At 36.5% G+C, this 23,213-nt stretch overlaps 1 protein-coding gene across 2 annotated transcripts in view; it reads right to left on the reverse strand.

Moving 5' to 3' along the window:
- The window catches only part of LOC118997840 (COBW domain-containing protein 1), a 49,442-nt gene extending 26,774 nt beyond the window's left edge, over positions 1–22,668 (reverse strand). For both annotated transcript variants that reach the window (XM_037061713.1, XM_037061712.1), the window contains exons 1-6: positions 22,422–22,668; positions 18,558–18,644; positions 16,254–16,350; positions 15,084–15,175; positions 8,642–8,701; positions 7,631–7,668 (exon numbers count right to left, since the gene is read on the reverse strand). In XM_037061713.1, coding sequence (XP_036917608.1) covers positions 7,631–7,668; positions 8,642–8,701; positions 15,084–15,175; positions 16,254–16,350; positions 18,558–18,644; positions 22,422–22,566 — 519 coding nt within the window. In that variant the 5' untranslated portion in view covers positions 22,567–22,668. The remainder of the gene's footprint in view (positions 1–7,630; positions 7,669–8,641; positions 8,702–15,083; positions 15,176–16,253; positions 16,351–18,557; positions 18,645–22,421) is intronic.
- Between the last annotated feature and the right edge of the window lie 545 nt (positions 22,669–23,213).

Below are 23,213 nucleotides of genomic sequence, written 5' to 3' on the forward strand. Positions count from 1 at the left end.
CAGGGTCGTTCTCTGCCAAAGATGGACAGCTAGAGGTGCAAACAGTTGTTTAAAGGGCCAACGCACACATTTTCATTTGCAGCCACTTAACCCTGGGCTCCAGCAAACAGGGGCGACAGAGACGGCCTAAGATGCCTGAGGAAAGACTGGGGACAGAGGCTTTGGGGAGAGAACTGAGAAAGCAGCCCCTGGGATCCTGATGTTGAGTCATTCCCCATATGGCAGCAGCCAAACTGCTCAGGCAGACCACTCCCCTTCAAGCAGCAGCAGCAGCCTGAGGGAAAGCAATAGCCCTGCCCCCAGGAAGGACTCTGCCCTACCTTACGGAGCTGAAGCCTGACTACTGAGTGCAGAATGAATACATTGACAACTGCAGGAGACAGCCACAGACAGAATATCCCTGGAAGTCGCCAACAGGCTGCCTAAGGTCAGATGGGGTCAATATCTGACATCACCAGAGGCGGATCCAGGAAGAAAAAATAGTGGTAAATACTAGGGGCTACCAAAATGAAATCCACTGTGGTGTTCTCCATGATTTGCTATATTTTCTTACCTGCATAGCTTTTTAACATTCATTTCTTGTCCTTTGAGTTTGTGCAAATTCCACCTTCTTCATTCCCTTTTTTATTCATGATGTTAATTTTACTTTCTCTCTTCCCACTGCTATGAGTTCCAATTCTTATTAGTGCTCTTCCCAAAACCATTTTTCTTTCAGTAGGTCATCTCATATTTGCTCTCCTTTCTTATAATAGTCTTAATCTCTTTACACTCTTATTAATACTGGTGCGTGTGCTGTTGACAGTGGGATTGCGGGGGGAGTTATTTTTGCGGGTGTGGGTTTGTTCCCTGGACTTTGTGGTTTTGTTCTGGCAGCACCTGAACAACAGCATATAAGACATGGTGAGTGGAAGGACCCTCCATCAACCAGCTGGAGGGAACGATCCACAAAAGAATGAACCAAGAGCAACCAAAACTCAATTACATCCAGAGAGCCAACATCAACAGCATAAAGGGCATCCCAAGAGCATCAAGTTTAGGAAATCAAGGAGACTGCAATCACACAAGTCTCCTGCCATAGAGGATCACACCACAAAGTCAAGGAGTCAGAACTGATCATTTTAAGAAAAGGAAGCAAACAAGTAGAGTCTTACACATAAAGGGAGGAGAAAGAAACAACCCCAATCAAAAGGAAAGGAAGAATCCTCAGAAAGAGTGCTAAATGAAATACAGGGAAGTCAACTACCAGATATTGTGTCCCAAACAATGGTTGTTAGGAAGCTGCTCAATGAACTCAGTGAGAATTAGCAAAAACTACAGGGAACCTATAGAGAACTTACTGCAACTTACTTTCATTCAGCATGAAAAAGGACATAGAAACATTCAACAAGAGTCAAGAGAAGATGAAGAATACAATTTCTGAATTGAAGGACACAGTAGAAGGAATCACCTGGCTGGTGTGGCTCAGTGGATTAAGTCTTGCGAATGGTTCAATTCCCAGTCAGGGCACATACATGGGTTGCAAGCTGGGTCCCCAGTTGGGGGCACATGAGAGGCAAGCACACAGTGATTTTTCTCTCCCTCTCTTTCTCCCTCCATTCCCCTCTCTCTATAAATAAATAAAAAAATCTTTTTTAAAAAAATTAAAAAGAAACAGTAGAAGGAATCAAAATCAGGCTAGATGAAGCAGAGGATCAAATTAGCAAACTGGAGGACAAAGTAGGGAAAAACTCCCAGAGAGAGCTACAAAAGGAAAAAAAAGACTCAAAAAGAATAAAGAGGGGTTACGAAAACTGTAGGACAACATGAACCATAATAATATCCATATAATAGTGATACCAGAAGGAGAAGAGGAGCAAGGGATAGAAAACCTGTTTGAAAAAGTAATGATGGAAAACATCTCTAAGATGACAAGAGAAAAAGTCACACAAGTTCAGAGCAGAGAGAAGGTCCCAATAAAGAGGAACCTAAAGAGGCCCACTCCAAGACACATCATAATTAAAATGGCAAAATTCAAAGACAAAGAGAGGATCTTAAAGGCAACAAGGGAGAAACAGGAAGTAACATACAAGGGAGCTCAGATAAGGCTAGCAGCTGACTTCGCAACAGAAGCACTACAAGCCAGAAGGGCACGGCAAGAAATATTCCAAATAATGAAAAGCAAAGGCCTGCAACTGAGACTACTCTACTCAGCAAGGCTCTCAATTAAAATGGAAGGTGAAATAAGGATTCTCCCAGACAAAAGAATTCTAAAAGAATACACATCCACAAAACCAGCATTGCAAAATATGCTAAAGGGACTAGTTAAAGAAGATGAAGAAAAAGAGTGAGAGAGAGAGAAATACAGGTACCAAGGGGGTAATTTGGCAATGAATAAATACCAATTAATAATAATCTTAAATGGATTGCCAAATTTTTCAGACTGTAAGATGCACCTAGGTTTCACAGGAGAAAAATAGGAAAAAAATTTCTGAAGCAAAAAATGTGGTAAAATATTTAATAACATAAATAACATAAACCATCACCCCCACCACCACAGTGAGCCATAGGATGGACTATAAGATTGGACTGTAAGATGCACCCCCCTTTTCCTCCCAAATTGGGGGGGAGAGGTGCGTCTTATAGTCTGAAAAATGTGGTAAATGCCCCAATCAAGACACAGGGTAGCTGAACGGATAAGAAAACATGACCTGCACATGTTTTCTTATGCTACCTACAAGACACTCACCTCAGAACAAAAGACCTACATAGACTAAAAGCGGAGGGTTGGAAAGAAATATTCCAAGCAAATGGACAGGGAAAAAAAGATGGGGTAGCAACACTTAGACAAAATAGACTTCAAAACAAAGGCTGTAAAAAGAATCACAGAAGGACATTCATAATACTCAAGGGAAGAATCCATCAAGAAGATATAAACATTGTACACATATATGAACCTAACATGGGAATACACACATATATAAAAAAATCCTGAAGGGCTTCAGGAAAGATATAGACCACAACACAATTATAGTAGGGGATTTCAACACCACAATGTCAACAATGGATAGATCTTCCAAACAAAATATTAACAAGGATATTGTGGAACTGAATGACACATTAGATCAAGTAAACTTAACTGATATCTACAGAACCCAAAGAAGCAAAATACACATTTTCAAATGCACATGGAACATTTTCAAGATAGACCATATGATATGACACAAAACAAATTCAAGCCTCAACAAATTTAAGAGAACTGAAATCACATCAAGCATTTTCTTGGACTATAAGTGCTTATAGTACTACTAGAAACCACCCTCAGGGAAAAAACTCAAAAATATATAAACACAAGCACTGAAGAGCATGCTACTCGACAGCAAATGGGTTAATGATAAGATCAAAGAAGAAATCAAAAGTTTCTGGACAATTGAAAATGAACACACAAAACAGTCCAAAACCTATGGGACACAGCAAAGGCAGTCCTGAGAGGGTAGTTCACAGCGATAGAAACCTACCCGAAAAGGAGAAAGTGGATTGAGTGTTGGCCTTCAAACCAAAAAGAAGCTGGTTCGATTCCCAGTCAGGGAACATGCCTTGGTTGCGGGCCAGGTCTCTAGTATGGGACACTTGAGAAGCAACCATACATTGATTGCTGTGTCTCTCCCTCTTTCTAAAAATAAATAAATATTTTTTTAAAATAAGATAAACTCAAGATGGTTAAAAGATTTAAATACAAGTTGTGACCCCATAAAAGTCCTAGAGGAGAACGAACATAGGCAGGAAAATCTTAGATATTTCACGCAGCAATATTTTCACTTATATGTGCCCTAGAGTAAGGGACATAAAAGAAAGAATAAATAAATGGGACTTTATCAAAATGAAAAGCTTCTGCATGGCTAAAGAAAACATGAGCACAATGAAGAGAACCAACCATATGAAAAAATATATTTAACAATGATACCTTAGACAAGGGTTTGATCTCCAAAATATATAAAGAACTCACATGACTCCAATCCAATTTAAAAAATGGACAAAGGACCTAACAGATACTTCTCCAAGGAGGACATACGGAGGGCCCAGAGACATATGAAAGGATGCTCAGCATCACTAGCCATCAGAGATGCAAATTAAAACCACAACGAGATACCACTTTGCATCGGTCAGAATGTTCATCATTAATAAATCAACAAACAAGCCCTGGTGAGGCAGTAGAAAAAAGGGAACCCTAGTACACTATCAGTGGAAATGCAGACTGGTGCAGCTACTGTGGAAAAATAGTATGGAATTTCCTCAAAAAACCATAGACAGAACTGCCTTTTGAAACCCGGCAATTCCACTGCAGGGAATATACCCTAAGAACTCTAAAACACCAATTCAATACAACCTATGCACCCCAATGTTCATAGCAGCACAATTTGCAATAGCAAAATGCTGGAAGCAACCTCAGTTGGGCCTCAGGAAGGCCATCAGTAAATAGTGGATCAATAAACTGTGGTACATTTATGCAATGGAATATTACGCAGCAGAAAGAAATAAAGGAGCTCCTACCCTTCATGACAGCATGAATGGATCTGGAGAGCATTATGCTAAGGAAAATAAGCCAGATGGTAAAAGATGAACACCCTATGATGTCACCTAAGTGGAACCTAAGCAACAAAATAAATAAGCAAGCAAAGTATAACCAGAGACATTGAAATAAAGAACAAAATGACAGTAACCAGGGGCAGGGGGGGATAACAGGGAAAAGGGGAAGAGTCAAGTCAAGGAAGGGGAAAGAGTCAAGCCAGTCATAAAGGACCCATGAACAAAGCCAAAGGGCCGAGGAGTAGGATTGAGAGTGGGAGGTGGGAGTGGTGGGGCAGGTGAAAGTGGTGGTGGGAAAATGGAGACAACTGTACTTGAACAATAATAAAAAAAAGGGGGGGATCTTAACAAAATACTGAGAGCTAATACGAAGAAAATGCCATTATCTTTGACCCTAAATACTGTTTTTCCACTGTGCCTTGCAAAAAAAAAAAAGAAAAGAAAGCAAGCTATATAAAGAATAAATTCATACTAACATTTATTTTCTGTGGTTATCAGTCCAACATTTCCCTTATGTAACTTCCTACCTCCCCAAGACAAATTCCACAAAAAAAGAACCAAACCAATGTCTGCTATTCAAAAAGATATTCTTAGAAATACAGTTTATACATTAAGTCAAATGACTTCCACTTATAAGGTAAAAACTGGAAATTTTGACATTTTATTCCACCTGTACAGGCAAGAAAGAAAACATTTTTGCAAAATCATTTCACACACACACACACACAGAGTCCCCCAAAGGAGTACTCATCTCTGCTCAGAGACTGTGGCTTTTGTTTATATATATAGCAAAAAGACAAAAACAATTTTGGCACTAATTAAACCAATATACCCAAAAGATTAAGGTTCAACCCTGTAACTTAATACACCATAAGAAAGGAAACCTTTGAAATAACACTACTGCAGACACAACTTCAGTAAAAGCTAAATGGTGTCCTTTTCTGTATAAATAGAATCAAGCTGCATTTTAAAAAAGGGAAGAAAAAACAGTTGTTGGCCAAAGGGGAAATAAATCTAGTGTCAACGATGTCAGATGACATTTAAAAAAAAAAAGCCTGAGCAGGTGTTTCTTTCAAAATGATCAGTTATAAATCTCACACTATTTTATCTTTAAAAAAGATTATTGCATAACATTAATTTATTTATTTTTCTATTTTCCAAGCCAAACTGTTTCTGACTGAATTGTTTCAACAGTTTGTGCAATATGACAAAAGAACCAAAGAGAAACCTCTCACTTGACCTTTTCTCTGTAACTTCATTCACTGATTCTATTGCATTAAATGCTGTCACATTTGTAGACCTGAAAAGAACAATGTCAGGAGCCTGGGTGTCAAGTCCTGAGAATAGAGAGCTGTCATTGGAAGTTGTCCAATTCTTTGCCCATGATTAAAAAATGAATATTTCAGATCAATGGGTGACAATCCCATTAGAGTGATAGCCCATGATATCAATTACCACTTCAGTTTCAATTTGGCTGGCTGGCCACAGGGTACCATTTCTCAGCTTTACTTATGATGGGCTGACTCTGTGAAGCATGACACCCTTAAATTGCTGCCCATTATCCAAGTGTCATTACTTGTTCTGCCTCAGAATTCTCTGAATCACAAGCAGCTACTGAGGTCAAGCTTTGCAACCCGAGGAATTGGACAAGTTGGCAAATTCTTTATATAAAGGAAAAGTTATTTATCTGGCATCTGACTTAGAAAATCTAAAGTTTCCATTACCCTGACAGTATGTCAGTTTTATGTAGGTATATTGATTTAATAATTTAAGAGGTTTTATCAAGGTGGCAGGGGGTTAAACATTTACTGCGTTTGCATTATTCAGAATGCTGCTTTGATTTTTTGGCCTCTACCACACTGATAATAGATTCTACTTAACCACTCTCCGTACCCAAATATACATATAAAATTATTCCTGTAATCATAAATACATAAAGCATTTGACTTTGGGTATGGTACTTTAAGCCTATCAAAAAAAACAAATAAAATATCCTAACTGCTATCTATCCCACAGGAGACGGGATAGATAAATCTGGCAATAAATTCATATAGGAGATGAATTTGGTAATAAATTCATATAGGAGATGAATTCAAACATGCCAGTAATAATCATTCGGAATGATTTGACTTTTTTTGCTTCCTTTGTCAATATTTTGCCAGAAAGGTTATATCAGAACAGTCAGGGTTTTTTTCTGAGAAAAATTTGTAATATTTTGAATTTTTCTTTGATTCTTAAGACTATTACTAATAAATTTGAACCTAAAATCTAAAAAGGAATTATCTCTCAAACTTCTCAAGTTTTTTATCTTCCTGAACTGAGCTACCCAGGCAGGGCACAGACATAAACTTTGAAACATTAAAAATTTGAACTTCTAAAAATGATTACTCTGGGCACTGTCAATATCCCCCGAATGGAACTGCAAGGTGGAAGATAATTTCATTCTCTTCTGCCTTTGGTAATAAGTTGGGAGACACTATTTTATTTTATGCAATAGCATGCTTTTAAAAATGTTAAGTGCATTTTATAAAATGAAGCCTATTTAAATGTATCTGAGGACCCTGTTAGTTCCAAAAACACTCAGAGCAGGACGCTTCTCATTGACCCTATGTGTAAGTCCTGATTTCTTCAAAATAAGGTAAAGCAGCATTTTCTTAAAGCTCAGTTATCTCCAGCTTGTGCCTGACAGCAGTTTAAAGGAAAAAGAAGATCTCATATGCTTTATCAAGTTCGGTTTCCTATATCACTCAGAGAAACTTACTAACACTGAAGTTGAACCCTACTGAGGAGTTACACACACCCACACTTTATCCTATACTATCTTCATTACACATATTCTACTTCCAACTGTTATCATCTCAAGCCAGAGTAACAGAAAACACTGAATCAAAAACAGAATAATAATTTAAAAACACACAAATCTCATCAATTGTTCAGGATACTTTTTTAAAAACAGTTTTTGTTAAGGAAGGTTTTAAACAGACACAAATGTGGAGAAAATAATATAATCAATCGCTACATACCCAGCTTTTAAATAATTAGCAATTCATACCAATCTTCAACTTACTTTTAATCCGTATTTTGAATCTACGACAGTTATGATACCTACAGAAAAATAAATCTTTTAATCAACTTTATACTTCGGAATCTATTCCAGTTCACAAATGATAGTTGATAACATTTTTCCTTTTGACAATTAATTCGATTGCATTAATCAGCAGATGCATTTCCAAATGTGTACTATATCTCTAACACCATTTTAAGGGACTACACAGGCTATAAAGCAAATCAATTTTTAAAATTAAATGAATAAGCTTTTTATCTTATAATCCAAAATATTATGAGGCAAATTTAAATTTCATAATAAAGAGCAAAAGAGATATATGACACAAGATAGATTATTTCTAGTCTATTTTCACAAAATCAAAATCAAGATTTTTCTTAACACTTGACATTACTATTTAACAAATCTGAGATGTCTTAAAATATCTTGTTCCTACAATCTCTCAGCAAATCTAACTCACACAAAAGTTATATATAATATGTACCTAAATTGCTAAATGGCCAATTAGTTGACAATCTATGAACTTATGCTGAACTATTTTTTCAAAGGATAACAGCAGAATGAGCCTAAAGAATTCAACCAGCTACATGCTACATACATTACAGCCAAGTAACAAGGCCCAGCTTCAATGATTTTTAAAATTATTCCACCCCTTAGGCTATGAAAGACTTGGTTTAAAAACTGAAGAGCTGGGAGGGGAGGAAGGGCAGGTAGGACACAACAGGGGGTGGGCAGATGACACACAACAGAACATTAACCAAACAACAGAAGGTACAGGAAACCCACCTGGTACTTTAAATGGAAAACCTTAGGGGAAGCACTAAATTGGGAGCTGAGATCAAGATCTGACATCTAGTTCTACCGAGACGCTTTAGAATCTGTATGAACAAAGACTTACTGCATCATCAAACTAAACAAGTTTAAAAAGAAAAACAACGTAAGGAATTAAAATTATAACATGAACAAAAATCATCTTAACCATAACAGTGGCAAAAAGATTCTTTTTAAACTTACCATCAAGATAAATATCACTCCCTAATTCAGCATCAATCCAAAACATAGAAGCTACAGCACCTGAAATACATATATATAATATTTGTGAAATAAAAATATTTCTTCAAATTGAGAAACACAATTCTATCCATGTTTTAATTTGGCCCAACAGAATTAGCAGGCAAACATATATGCAAATTTAATATAGTTTTTCAACCTTCTTATGGGAATCACAGTGACAGATCCTTGTACTACTTATACCCATTTCTTCTCCTCTCCCTTTGTATTACAAAATAGACCAACTTTTATTAAATAATAAACCCAACAACAAGCTTCTACCAATGCCACAATAATCTACCCACAGATATTATCAAATAATTTAGGCAATATGGCTATGTACACAGAGGGCTTATTTTTATTTAAATTTATTCACATTTACAATGTGAATATAACAATCACATTGTTTAAGAATAATAAATTATCTCTCTAAAGAAAGTAAAACAAAACATAGGTAATTGCAAAGTCACTTGTCCAAAAAAATAAAAAATACATATTTGCAAATTTTATAAAAGAACAAGAAATCCTCACACTATTTACTTAATATTATTATAAAATTTGGGTCTAAGGAAAAATGATTCGTAAGAAAGAAATTAAAACTTGTTTTTGACAGAAACTGGGCCAGTACCAAACCATACACCATGATTAGTATGCTATGACACCAGAAAAAGCAAACTGACAGCAAAGAAAGTATTTGACTTTCAAAGCATCGCAGGTCCAGTAAGTGACAAGGCTGTCTGAGAGAGAGAATGAGAGCTGGGGAAGAACAAGGATAACTGAACTCATTCTAATGTCCGGAGCGGTCCCGCAAGCATCACTCTGTGTCAGCACTGAAATACCTGTCAGCTGTTTACAGTGATTACTCATGCAGGATACAGCAAGGGCCGCAAGATCTAATGGTTTCCTGATACCTATTGATTTTTTTCCCCAAAACTTAATCGTTTTCCAATTTGACTGAAATAGGATTTGTGAGTAACAGGGGCTGAATCAATGTCTGTCCCTTTCACGGAAATTACTTTACCATGACAATTGTTTAGCTTAGAACTGGAGAGTGTCAGTCTCTTAAAACAGAAACAACTGACTTGCCAACATAAATTTTCTTCACTTACTTGGCTAACAACATGATATTAATTAATGAAGGAGAAAAAAGCCAATCTACTGTATCACTACACCAAACAATAAATCATAAAAAAGTATTAATTTTTTCACTCAGTAAAATTCTTAACATTGTACATAAATCATCTTATTTTTTCAAAAAATTTACTCATTTCTATTTAGATAGCTTATAAGTCCTCTACAATTAACATCTGCCAGGTAGATTATATTAGGGCTTTTCATCTAAATCTGCTGTGTACCTTCGGTATAATACTTACAAGGTTACACAAGGTAGAACTATTTCAAATTGAGATGCAGGTATTTAGAAGCAGCAGCAGAGATGAGAAAATGAAGTTAATTAATCAGTGGTTCTCAACCCAGGGTGATCTATCTCCTCCAGCGAATATTTGGCAATGTCTGGAGATATTTTTAATTGTCTCAACTAGAGGATTGCTTGCTACTGGTATGTAGTGGGTAGAAGCAAGAGATGCTACTAAATAGCCTGCTTACAATGCACAAGACAGCCTCCTACAACAAAGAATTATTCAATGCACAATGTCATTTGTGCAAAGGCTAATGAATCCAGAGTTAAAGACTCTCCCTTTCCACACCTAATAAAACAAAGAATGAAATACAATTTAAAAAGCCAAACTTTATTAGCAGCAACCAAAATCTATAATCTCCTGCCACAAACATCAACTGGTTGCCTCTCCTAGACAGCCCCAGTACTGGGGATCCAACTCCCAGTCCAGGTATTTGCCCTGACTGGGAATCAAACCCATGACCTTTCAGTGTGCAGGACGCCCCAGCCAACTGAGCTACGCTGGCCAAGGCTGACTCATGATAGTTCTTAATTCTGTTTCATACCCAGTAAGAGGTTATAGGGAAATATATAATAATAGTTTACAAAGTCTTAACTCTTATCAGAAATAGCTTTCAAAGTAACAAGGAGTAGAACTGAGGGAAGAATAAGCAATATGAAAAAAGTCAACAAAAAAATCAAGTGTAAAAGTTTCCAATCATCACTACATTTGTGGGGAAGGGGGTCACTTTCTCAGGCCCACAGGAAAAAGCAGCAAAAGGCCTGAAGCTCAAGGATGTCCCTGCACAAGATATGGGATGTATATTCACAAGCCGTTAGAGCGAACTCAGGAGCAGGGAGCACTTGGTACTTGCACGTGTTATTTTAAGAGAGCAGAGCCTTAAAGTCACATTGCCTGTCAGCCACTCTCAATCACCTCTTTTCCCTTTGCTTCCCCTCTCTCTGCTCCCAGCAATACCCAGTGTTCATACTGGAGCTTGGGAGAAAAACAAGTGTAGGTAAAACAGGTAGAGTATTACAAAGAATTCAGCAATACCACATCTAATTGTGGTTCTAAGTCTTCTACATCAAGCACAAACATGCTGAAAAACTATACACATGTATTACAGTTTAGAGGAAAAAAAATTGAAGCGGAATAATGTTAAAATGTAATTTGTAGTGCTAAAGTAAAATAAACTTAGAGCATATATACTATTACTTAAACATTTAATTCATTTAAAACATCAAGTAAGAGAATTGATGTTGGTGGAAACAGAACTGCTGACCAAAATGAAGGTTTGAAATAATTCCATTGAATGCAAAGGCGAAAGACAAAGCAAACAATTAGAAGATAACAGATACAGAGAACAAAAGAAAATTCAATATAGGAAAAATTGGTGTCATATAGTAGAGAGGATCCAATATTTTGACAGAAAAACTATTCATGATAATAAATAGAAAAATGTTTTTAAATAAAGAACTAAGCCTACAGATTAAAGGGTATATTGTAATCCAGGAAAAATTATTATGAATTACATCAAGGTGAATCATAACTATATTACTAAACTTCAAAAATAAAAAAACTTTCAGGCATTTTGGGTGAAAAAGCAAGTCACTTTCAGGGAGGTGGGAAGAAAAAAATTAGACTTTTCTAGAGCAACATTCATTGACCCAAAATAATAAAATAATGGCCACAAGTTCCAATGAAAATGTTCCCTAAAAATATTACCTATATCCAAATACTCTCTCAAAAAACAAAACAATAGGCAGACATCCTCAAATATTAAAGGAAACAGCAAGCATTGAAACAAAAAATACTAAGAGATCACAGAACTACATCTGCTAAGTTCTGAGGCAAAGAAATTGTGATCTGGAAATTCTGAACCCAACTAACTCATCCTTCAGGTATAAAAACAAAACAAATAATCTCAAGCAATGAAGTACGCAAGAACTCAGAGAATAAAGCATATACTGCTGGAAAAAAATCACGTGACCATTAAATTCAGCAATCAAGAGAAGGATCAATTAAGGACTGCAGAAGCCACATGCTGGTAATGAGGACTAAAATCATTCAAATATAAAACTAAACAAAGTAGGACAGAATGTAAATACCAGAAACCTTGACAACACAGCACAGAATACAATAAAACAAAACCAGGAGGTGGGAGAAAGTAGAAGAGTACTACTTCCCTCATCTTTTTGCCAGAGTATCAATAAATAATACTCTCAAAATTGAAACGAGTAGTTTAAAAAAGAAAACTTGTCCAATTTATGCTGTTCTTTTCTTATCCCCTATCTTTTGCATTAACTTGACATTCAGCAATTCCTTCACTTCTTCCAAGTTCTCTTCTTTTACAATAAATTCCAGTAAAATTAAATTAATAATTATCTTAAAAAGCATAAGGAATGAGATTCCATTTTATAAAATCTCTGTATAGTTAGTTATACAGTTTTCAGAAGTGCATAAAGCAGGGCTTCCCAGACTTATACATTTACAATAGCGATTTTCAACTTTTTCCATCTCATGGCATACATAATTACTAAAATGCTGCCAAAAAACGTATTTTTTGCCAATCTGGCAAATAGGTATAATTTTTGATTAATTCACAATGGACGCCTATTGTTTTGTTAACTGTTTTCACATATTTTTTTTCATTTGACAATCTAAGGGAAAAGAGGTCACTGACCCAAACTATATAGGTATTGCATGTTTTAGAAATTCTTGAGGCACACACACAGCCGACTTAGGAGAATCACATGTAGGGCTTATTAAAACAGGTTGCTGGGCCCCACCCTTAGAGATTCTCATTCACTACATCTGTGAAAGGGCTCAAGAATCTGCACTTTTGCCCTGTCTGGGTGGCTCAATTGGTTGGAGTGTCCTCTTGTACACCAAAAGGTTCCATTCCCAGTCAGGGCACAGATGGGAGGCAACTAACCAATGTTTATCACACTGATGTTTCATTCTCATATTCTTTCTCTCTTTCTAAAAATCAACAAAAACCACATCCTAGGGTACGGGTTCAAAAAAAGTTATTTAAAAAAAAAGAGTCTGCACTTCTCAGAAGTTCCCAACTGAGGCCAATACTATCATTCAACAATCCACAATGAAGAGCATCAGCACTGAGAAATCCTGAGAATGAAAATTACCTACTTGTAGCTCAAGGTACTGTGATATAGGGTGATTTTGCTTTAAACTTCTGCATATTTTCTTAGGTATTCTTTAATTTGTTAAAATAATGAATGCTTAATTTTTAGCCAAACAATAAAAATTACTCTAAAAGTTAGAAGCAAAACACATTAACTCATTTATATCTACAATTCTTACAAAAGCTTTATCTCAGACCTTTAACTTTTCTTTCTTCCTCTGAAAAGCTGAACCATGTTTTAAAAACTCACCCTCAAAGAAAAGTTACAAGAGTTTTTCTAGTGTTACAATGAAAAAAAACCCATATTTGCCATTTCAAAAAGAGGCATATTATATATTTTTCCACCTTACCAGATTTAAGTTAATTTAATATATAATACCAATGTAATAGTTCAAGTTGTATCATCAGTCAAACCTACTGGAAATATATGAAATGCACAGAAAATTCTTGCCTACAATAAGGATCAAAATAGCCCAATTCAATACTAGTTTGAAAACATGAGGACAATGTTATTATGTAACACTTCTAAGCATAATAACCACTGATTACATTTGAACCTTCAGTAATATACTAACATGGGTCAGACTTACAAAACAAACACTAAATGTTCTGCAAACTAGGTATAAAAATGCTACTAAAAATTACTTGGGTAAGAAGGAATCAGAAACCCATTGTCAGAAACAGGTCCGCTTTCTATAGCTTGCAACAGGGAAGTTCACATGTAATTCCATTCAGACACAAAAAACTCTCATGAATAATTATTATTCATTCTACACCAGGAAAAGTCTCAGTGGGCTTGATTTAACTCTACACCTTATAACAGCATTTATTTAAAAAATTATTTTAAGTTTAGTAGTAGAAAAACAGCATTTATTTAAAAAATTATTTTAAGTTTAGTAGTAGAAAAACAAAATGCAAACAATAATTTAAAGGAATAAGTATTGTTAAAATTAGAATCCAGCCCTGGCTGGTGTAGCTCAGTGGATTGAGCTCGGGCCTGCGAACCACATAATCGCAGTTCGATTCCCAGTCAGGGCACATGCCTGGGTTACAGGCCAGTTCCCAGTAGGGGACTCATGAGAGGCAACCATACATTGATATTTCTGTCCTTCTCTCCTTCCCTTCTCCTCTAAAACTAAACAGAATCTTAAAAAAAAAAAAAAAACAAAAAAACCAGCACATTTGAATGAACAGACATGTACTAAATTTTTTTAAATTAGAATCCAAAAGCCCTTAAATATCTCTAAATGAACCTCTAAGAAAACTGGATTAGAAAGTAATCAGAAATAAAATCTCTGTAGGGTATAACCAATCAAATGTAAACTTAAAAGCAAAATGTCTCAATTTTTTTTAAATTTCCATATTTTAAACCAATTTTTGTTTCTACCAAAAATCCTAAATCAATCACTAGAACTTCAAATTTTATTGTCAGGTTAAAAGTACTAAGTACCTTGATCGTGATTTTCATCTTCTGAAAAACATGACAACCCAGTATTTTTCCTCTTTAAACAAAGAAATATTTTTAAATCTAGAGTAAAGCTGTAATACTCATTTTTTAAGGATATGTTTTTTATTGACTTTAGAGAGGAAAAGGGGGAGGGAGAAAGATAAAAACAGAGACAAAGAGAGAAACATACACCAGTTGCCTCCCACACACAGCAAACCAGGGATTCAATCTGCAACCTATATACGTGCCCTGACCAGGAATTGAACCTGTAACCTTTTGGTGTACCAGACAATGCTCCAACCAACTAAGCAACCTGGCCAGGGCAATGCCTATTTTTAGATATTTCTCTAGCACATTTATTTTTAAATGTTTAAGAACTCTATTGTGGTTACTAATAATAATATCGTTCCTTACCAGGATCGGCTAACCCTGTGGTCTCTAACAATATGTAATCAAATTTCCCCTTCTTCTGCATCAAATTCTCAATAGCTCTAAGGCCGCTGTCCCTGGAGAGTATCAAAACATAATACAGAGTTGACTGATTGCCTGAATATTTTAAAGCAATCATTACAAACATTCAAAAATATATTCAGCAACCTGAGACAAAAATATCTTCAGGAATGTGAAAATTTAACTCACTCCCAAGCTTCTAACAAAATATCCATCCAATATTTACCCATGAGGGGAGAAACAGATGCACATACACTGATAGATAAAAACAAATCAGATACATAATACTTTATTTTATTAAAATTAAAAGCAGAGGAAATTTTAATACACCTGACTATAAAGTAAGTCAGAATCTATTATTTTTATACCTTTTGAAAGAAAAAAAAACCAACATTCAAAATAATGATAAAATTTGTGAATTAGAATAGCTTACTGTAACAGCTAAAAGGATACTACTACTAAACACCCTTTAATGCTGTTCTTAATCAGAGTTCCAGTTTTTAATTTCTATTTTTTCTTATAATATAAGATGTGCAATAAAATAATTAATAGATTGCATTTTGGTTATTTAAGAAAATGTTATGATTTTAGCCTTTTAATGTATTTGACTCAAAGTCAAACTCCTAGGATGGTAAATGATGTAGAAGAAATTTAATTAACTAGAACTTACAAAATCCACAGTATAGATGGTAATTTTCCAAATTGGCTCAACAAATACCCATTCAAGTGACTGCTATGTGTCAGGTCTTTTTCTAAGATTTGTACTGTATTAGTGACTAAAACAAACAGTTCTTGGAAAGAACTATAATTAGTGGAACATAATGTGAACATTTTCTGTGTTTTGATAGTTACTTTTGTTTTTAGGGGTTGAAGTCTTGGAACTAAGACCAATGATTTATTAAACTCAGAACTATTTCTTACAGATAAAATGAGACTTTCATGCAGCACAGAGATTACATAAACCCTGACATCAAAAGCAATAAAAAAACCCAATAAAAAGGACCAAAGTATTACAGCATACAGAAAAATAAGTAAGACAGCAAGAAACAATTTAAGAAAATGCATCCCAAAGCTGGAAATACCATCAGCAGCATTTACAGTAACCAACAAGCACACAGCAAACACGTTCCTCACTTTACTGAGCAGCAGAGGCAGCCATTTCCGAGTTCCAGCCACTCTTCGTAGAGCTCCCCGCCCTGGCTCACAGCTAAGGGTTTCTCCACCGCACTTCCTGAAAGCAGAGCAGCAGCACTTCAGATTATGTTCACTAGCACACCAGTATGTGTGTGTGTGAAAACACTCACAAATGGAGACTTTAAAGCAGAAAATACACAACTGTTATTCTTCCATTCTATTCATGCATCTTCAATATGTTAAACTATGCCACTCTAGCTTATTTTAGCTTTAATTTCTTAAAGCGGATTTAAGCACCTAAAGAGGCAAATCCAAAATTAATAAATCATACCATACTTCCTCTTCAGGCCTCCTCCTGGCCCACTCCCATTTCCTAGTAAGGTGGCCACTGCAAAGGCACTCTTTTCTTGTGACCAACATTTCAGATGGTATGTTTTATACATTAGTTTTCATGTGCCCTTCCACCTCTTAAGGTCCTTATTTATATTTTTCTTTACATTCTTCTTCTAAGTTGTTTTTATTTCTATTAGCCTACTCAGTACTCCCAATATGAGTAATGACCCTAGTCATCTGAGCAAGTTTGCTTAGCCAAGGTATCAATGTGCTCACTTAAAAATTAAATTTTACCCAAATACATGTTTCCCAGTAATGCTTCCTTGAGAAAAAATACATTTGAGATTCTGATATGCTGGTTACCATTAAGAATTATTTTAAGTGTCTTATTTTCCTCTAATAAAGAAAAAGGCCGAAATAAAATATTTTCTTCATTTACATTGTTTGTTTATATTTCAGCTATCGATGACAAGGAGCTTTGGAAGAAGTTGCTACAGAATTGAGGGTGTAGAGAATATCAATATAACGTGAGGGAAAGTACTGTGAATGCTGTAAAGGACAAACTGCAAAAATGATCCAGAAAGAGTGAAGAAAAATAGTAAGAAGTAATAAATGCAATCAGTCTTCAAAAAATGAGCAGTTAATAAGAAGCTAGAAAAGACTGTGATTTAAAATCTGAGGGTTTTTATTTTGCCTAACAGGATTTTTCCCTTTAGTTACCTGAAATCAGAAATCATATTTAACTAACAGATCCCCCAACCTATTCATAAAAACAAGCTCCTTCACTAATTTGCAACAGAAAAAAAAATGGCATACCTTAACAAATAGCCCATAGAAGTTATAATTTTGGGCTAAAAGTAAGCTTTTATTAAAATTCACACTTATTAAGAAAAACTAATCAAATAAGGTCAAGTTCAAGGAGTTCATCATCACCAAGCCCTTATTATATGAAATGCTAAAGGGACTTATATAAGAAAGAGATGATGAAAAATATGAACAGTGAAAGGACAGCAAACACACAGTTATTAACAACCACACCTAAAACAAAAGCAAACCAAGAGGACAACTAGATCAGGAGTGGAACCATAGAAATGAAGAACACATGGAGGGTTAGAAACAGGGGGGTGGGAGGAGGAGAAGGGGGGAGAAGGCACAGAAAATAGCATAGATGGTAGGTAGAAAATAGATAGGGGGGAGGGCCAGAATAGTGGGGGAAATATAGAATCTAAAGAACTTGAGACATGTGGTTATAAACTAAGGGGGGGGGGGGAGAATGGAGGGGGAGGGAGTGTCCGGGTGGAGGGGAATGAAGGGGGGGAATAGAACAACTGTAATGGTATAATCAATAAAATATATATTTAAAAAAAATAAAAGAAAAACTAATCAATCAATCAAAGAACTGTGTCTAACACTGCTATATAGATTTTTTAAACTACAGTTCAATATTAAAGATAAAAAATTAGAATGTTTAATGCATGTATTTTCACAGATAATTGAATTTTCTTGAGGATGGAGACCATATGTTCAACTTATTTTTAAAAATTCAGTTTTAACTCTTTTAAAGATAATAAACATTCAACAAGGTAAACTTATAGTAACTGAAGCATTTTCAAATTTTTCAAAAGTTGCAATTAAACAATGTAGTCAGAACAAATGCACCTTTTTTCTTATGTCATAGATTTTTCACTTCTGGAGTTATTTTACGTAAAACTCTGTAATTTAATCCCATCAGTATGAATTCAAAAGTTATACAAAATGAAATTTTATAAAAACTATCTAATTTCAGTATTCAAACTCTGTCCAAAATAAAGCTTGACAGAAATTAATCTAATTCTTCCAAACCAATCCATATCAATGTATTTACATGATAATGCCTTGCACTGTCATTTTGAAATATGGAATATCAAGTCACCAGCTGAACAAATTATCCTATAAATTCTTGCAGCATGGCATTTACTCAACTTTACTTACCTTCCCCAAATTCATTTAAAATAACTGCTACTCTTTTACTATGTTGCTCTGTCAAAATATAGTTCAGAAGTGTTGTCTTTCCAGCACCTATAAAATAGGTATTTTTTAAATAACAAAAATGTAAAGACTGATTTTTAAAAGAGTTTATTTACTTATTTTTATTTTAGTTGTTGTTCAAGTACAGTTTTCTGCCTTTTACTCCCATCCCAGCCCACTCTCCCAGCCCTCCCCACCTCCCTCCCATTCCCACCCCCTCCCTTGTGTTTGTCCATTTGTCCTTTATACTTGTTCCTGCAAACCCTTCCCCTTTTCCCCTAAAATTCCCTCCCCTCTCTCTTCTGGTCACTGTAGTGACTTTGGTTATATTTTGCTTGTTTGTTTGTTTTGTTGATTAGGTTCCTGTTAAAGGTGAGATCATATGGTGTTTACTTATTTTTAGAGAGAGGGGAAGGGATAGAGAAACATCAATGTGTGATTGCCCCTTGCACATGCCCCACCAGGGACCTGGCCTGCAACCCAGGTATGTACCCTGACTGGGAATCAACCCAGTGACCCTTTGGTTGGCAGGCCGGCACTCAATCCATCGAGCCACACCAGCCAGGGATAAAGACTGATTCTAAAGACACAGAAACAGAACCCTGGCCAGGTAGTTTAGTCAGTTAGAGCGCTGCCCCAATATACCAAGATTGGAGGTTTGATCCCTGATCAGGGCACATACAAGAATCATCCGATTACTGGAACAACAAATTAATGTCTGTCTGTCTGTTTCTCTCCCTCTCTCAAATCAATAAAAAAAAAGATATAGAGTCCCAATTTTTAAAAAAATGTGCATGTTATTTTTCAACTTAACTAAGATTATTCTAGAGGAAGATTAAAGTACCCTTTGAAAAGTTTTAAAATGTTTTGTTGACATAACATTTATAAATATTTACAAATACTTTTACAAGTCGGATCACAAAGTTTTCTTCAACCTCATGACAAAAATATGCCTTCTGCATAACTTATAATGCAGTTAATATAAAGGTATCTAAATTTCCTATTAAATAAAAAATATTGAAGCAATGGCTTTCAAGGAATCAAGTACTCAGCTTATAAAATATAAAACATTCAAATCCTTTTGCATGATGACAATGTTTCTTAGCCAAGAATATATGCTTTAATTCCCTAAAGTTTACATATAAACACCTTTTATTTCAACATCCATTATCCATCGGACATAAATTCAAACGTACTCTACGTCTACTTTTAGTATGCTTCAAACAACCTATAAAATTGATTACATATAGATATATCATACACACACACAAAATAAAGAATGGATGTAGGAAATAACAAAAGACAGAATATTCAGTCTTTAGAAAGATAAACTCAGAGCTACACTAACTTTATCCAGCAGGTGGCATATCAAACCCAGTATGTTCAGCTGAAGTAGAAGAAACACGTTTGTCTTGTGATCCACAGACACCGAAGTTCATGGAGAAAAAAGAAAACCTCCCAATCCCAACTGCACAGTAGTGCAGTCCAACTGTATAAACATATCATTTATTTATCTATTTTCCTGTTTGTGAACGTTTGGGTTGTTTCTGGTGTTTTGCTATTACAAACACTTGTACGCATCTGAAGTGAATTTACAAGATTTTAAGGATATGACTAGGACGGATTTACCAAGCATTAGGGTATTAATATCTTCAACATTTTTAGGTCATATTCCTTTAAAAGCTGTTGAAGGCTTGTGTTTAGAGTGCTCTATGTAGGAAGCCCAACATCATTAAAGTGTGACGTAGAGTAAAAGGGATAGACCTTAAGGAAGCAGAGCCATGAAGAAATTCTTAAAGCCAGTCCACGTGTAAGACAGGGGCCCTGAACAGGAGCATGGCACTAGGTAGCAGCAGTGGAAATGGAAAGGGGAGGACATAAGAGACCTAACAAAATTACTAAGGCTTAATTATTAATCATATGATGAGGCTTTAAGATGCAGTTCATTCAAAAGTCTACTACCAACCAGATTTTATGTTGGGCCTGGGTAAAAAGTGCACAAGACAGAGACAAACTATCTCTATCTTTATGCAGCTTAAGAGTATTATGTGGGATTATGGAGGGACATGCAGGTCAAAACAGGCAATTATGTCGCAGGACGACACATTTAATAGGTATCCAAGATGTTATGGAACACCTCAGAGGACTTCTAGCCAGAGGAGTAAGAATAAGAAGTATACATGGGCTAAAATTCTTGGCAGCTGTTAGAAGTAAAAATAGTTCAATAATGTTGATGGGCCAGTTTTGCAGTCTGGCGGGGGGGGGGGGGTGTGTGTCAAGAGCCAGATCATATAGAACCTTGTAATTCATGTTAAGGAATTTGAACTTTAATCCAAATGGAACCCACGGAAGGGTGTGACACAACCAGACTGACATTAATAAAGATCAGTAAGGCTAAAATACGCAGAATACATCAAAGGGCATCATGACTCAAGAGTAGCTAGGACGCTTTTAGAGTATCCCAAGTGATTAGGATCACAGGAGCAGGAGGATCTGTGGGGATGATAGCAAAGTTTTGGACATGTGGCGTTTGAGATGGCTGTGGGACATCAAAACAGAAACTATCTGAGTGTGAAGTTAAAAGAATGGACAGAGGTGGGAAAATTTAAAAGAAACCAGAGAAGGTGGAAAAATCAGAAGAAAAATGTGATGGAAGCTGAAGAAACAATGTTTCAAGAAAGAGAAAATGATGATCAAGAACAAACAGCGAAGGCCTGGCTGGTGTAGCTCAGTGGATTGAGCACAGGCCTGCGAACCACATGATCGCAGTTCGATTCCCAGTCAGGGCACATGCCTGGGTTGCAGGCCGGTTCTCAGCAAGGAACCGGCATGAGAGGCAACCATACATTGATATTTCTCTCCTTCTCTTCCTCTCTAAACATAAATAAATAAATAAAAATTCTTTAAAAAAAAAAAGAACAAACAGCGAAACTATGCCCTAGATTCAGCCTGCATGACCCTGACTCCTGAGCTTCAAACCATCCTCTCCAATGAGGAAGGCCAGAGGGGCAAGTCTGAGCTATACTATTTTGGACAAGGAATTTGCTCAATTTCTCAGGACAGTCCTTGAATAACAGTGGGAAAACACACAAAAAAATTCCATTATAAAGTAGTCCTGACTAAAAATAGGAATCGACTTTCCTATTTGTATTTATTTTGCTTTCCAATTTATTTGAAAATAAATAGGAAAGCAAAATAAATTTTGAAAGCAAAAGAGAAACAGTCTTGGAGAGCAGAGATTTTGTTACTTTCTCCTACAGTGCTTTACTGACAGACCTAAACAAGTTTGATAGGTGGTCTTTCCAGGAATGCCTGGAAGAGAATGTGGGGAAGGGGAATTTACTGAGGAATGCCCTTCCCTGCAACGGGCCTTTTACAGACAGGACACCCTCTCCTGGTAATAGGGTTATAAGGTGGATCTTTCCGGCCCCATTTTGCAGATGAGAAACTCACACAGGTAACAAGTATTGTTTAGATTCACAGGTGAAGCAGATAACCTTCAGAAGGTAAGATAATTTGCTAAAGGTCACATGCATAGTTTGGGGATGGGCCCGGGCTTCAGACCACAAAACCAGAACTAGTTTCAAAATGCGACGTTAGTTTTCAATCTCACTTGATAAAAGTGAGTCTAACGTACAGGGGTTCAGAGCATCCTTGACCCCGTAGATGAGAAGCAATCCACATAGAAAGCAGTGGCCCAGCCCGTACCTCACAGACATTTGCTGCTGGCCAGAGGCCCGTACGCCTCAGGAGGCGAGGCACCGTCAGCCCCCCAAATCCCAGTATAACTAGCGTTTACAGCATTCTCAGACCGGGATGGTGAATTACCTAAATACCCGGTGATAATTGTGACTGGGATCTTAGCGCCGGGGCCAGACTTTTCCTCCTCCTCTCTTTGCTTCGTTTCAATGGGGACCAATTCGGGACAATCCTCCTCCGCCTGCTCCTCTCCCTCGTCCACAGCCTGTGACATGTCCGCCAGCAGCCCGCACACCTCTCCCGCAGCTCAAGAACTGGAACCCAGAACCCGAACAGAAGCTGCGCATTCCAAGCACGCTACGTCAGGCGCGGGACAACGTCATCACGCCGCGACGCTCGGCTCCACCGAATCCCACCCTTGTTTTACCTGGCTCGGACTAAGGCCCGCCTCCCCTGTTGGGCACGCCCCCGGGCGTGTTCTCCGAATGAGAGAGCGGGAGGGCGGAGTTGTTAAGATTCAGGGATCAGCCGGGCTCTGATCCTGTCACTGCGGGAGTTCGCGGCCTTCACACTTGCTGGCCGATGCTGTAGCCGAGGTCAGATTGGTTGAAACCTGGAGTGGGTAGCGTGACCTAAACAGTTCCCACAGGGAACAGACTTCAACAACTTCACACTTTTTAGTATCATTATTTTTTTCTTTTATTCATAGGGGAAAAAATGGAAAAAATTAAACTACCGTGTTAATTGTAGTTTTTCTACCTGAAGGAATAACCAGGGAAAACTCCTTAATATAATTGCATGCAATTTAATATAATTACATGTTTTATGTGTATCCAAATTTTTACAAAGTACACGCATTACTTTCATTTATTGTTCTTTGTCACTATTTGTTTGAACCTTTGGTACCCTGAGTTCATTTAT

The sequence above is a fragment of the Sturnira hondurensis genome, unplaced genomic scaffold (genome assembly GCF_014824575.4).
Source record: "Sturnira hondurensis isolate 20B ecotype Veracruz unplaced genomic scaffold, ASM1482457v3 Scaffold0013515, whole genome shotgun sequence".
Lineage (NCBI taxonomy): Eukaryota > Metazoa > Chordata > Mammalia > Chiroptera > Phyllostomidae > Sturnira > Sturnira hondurensis.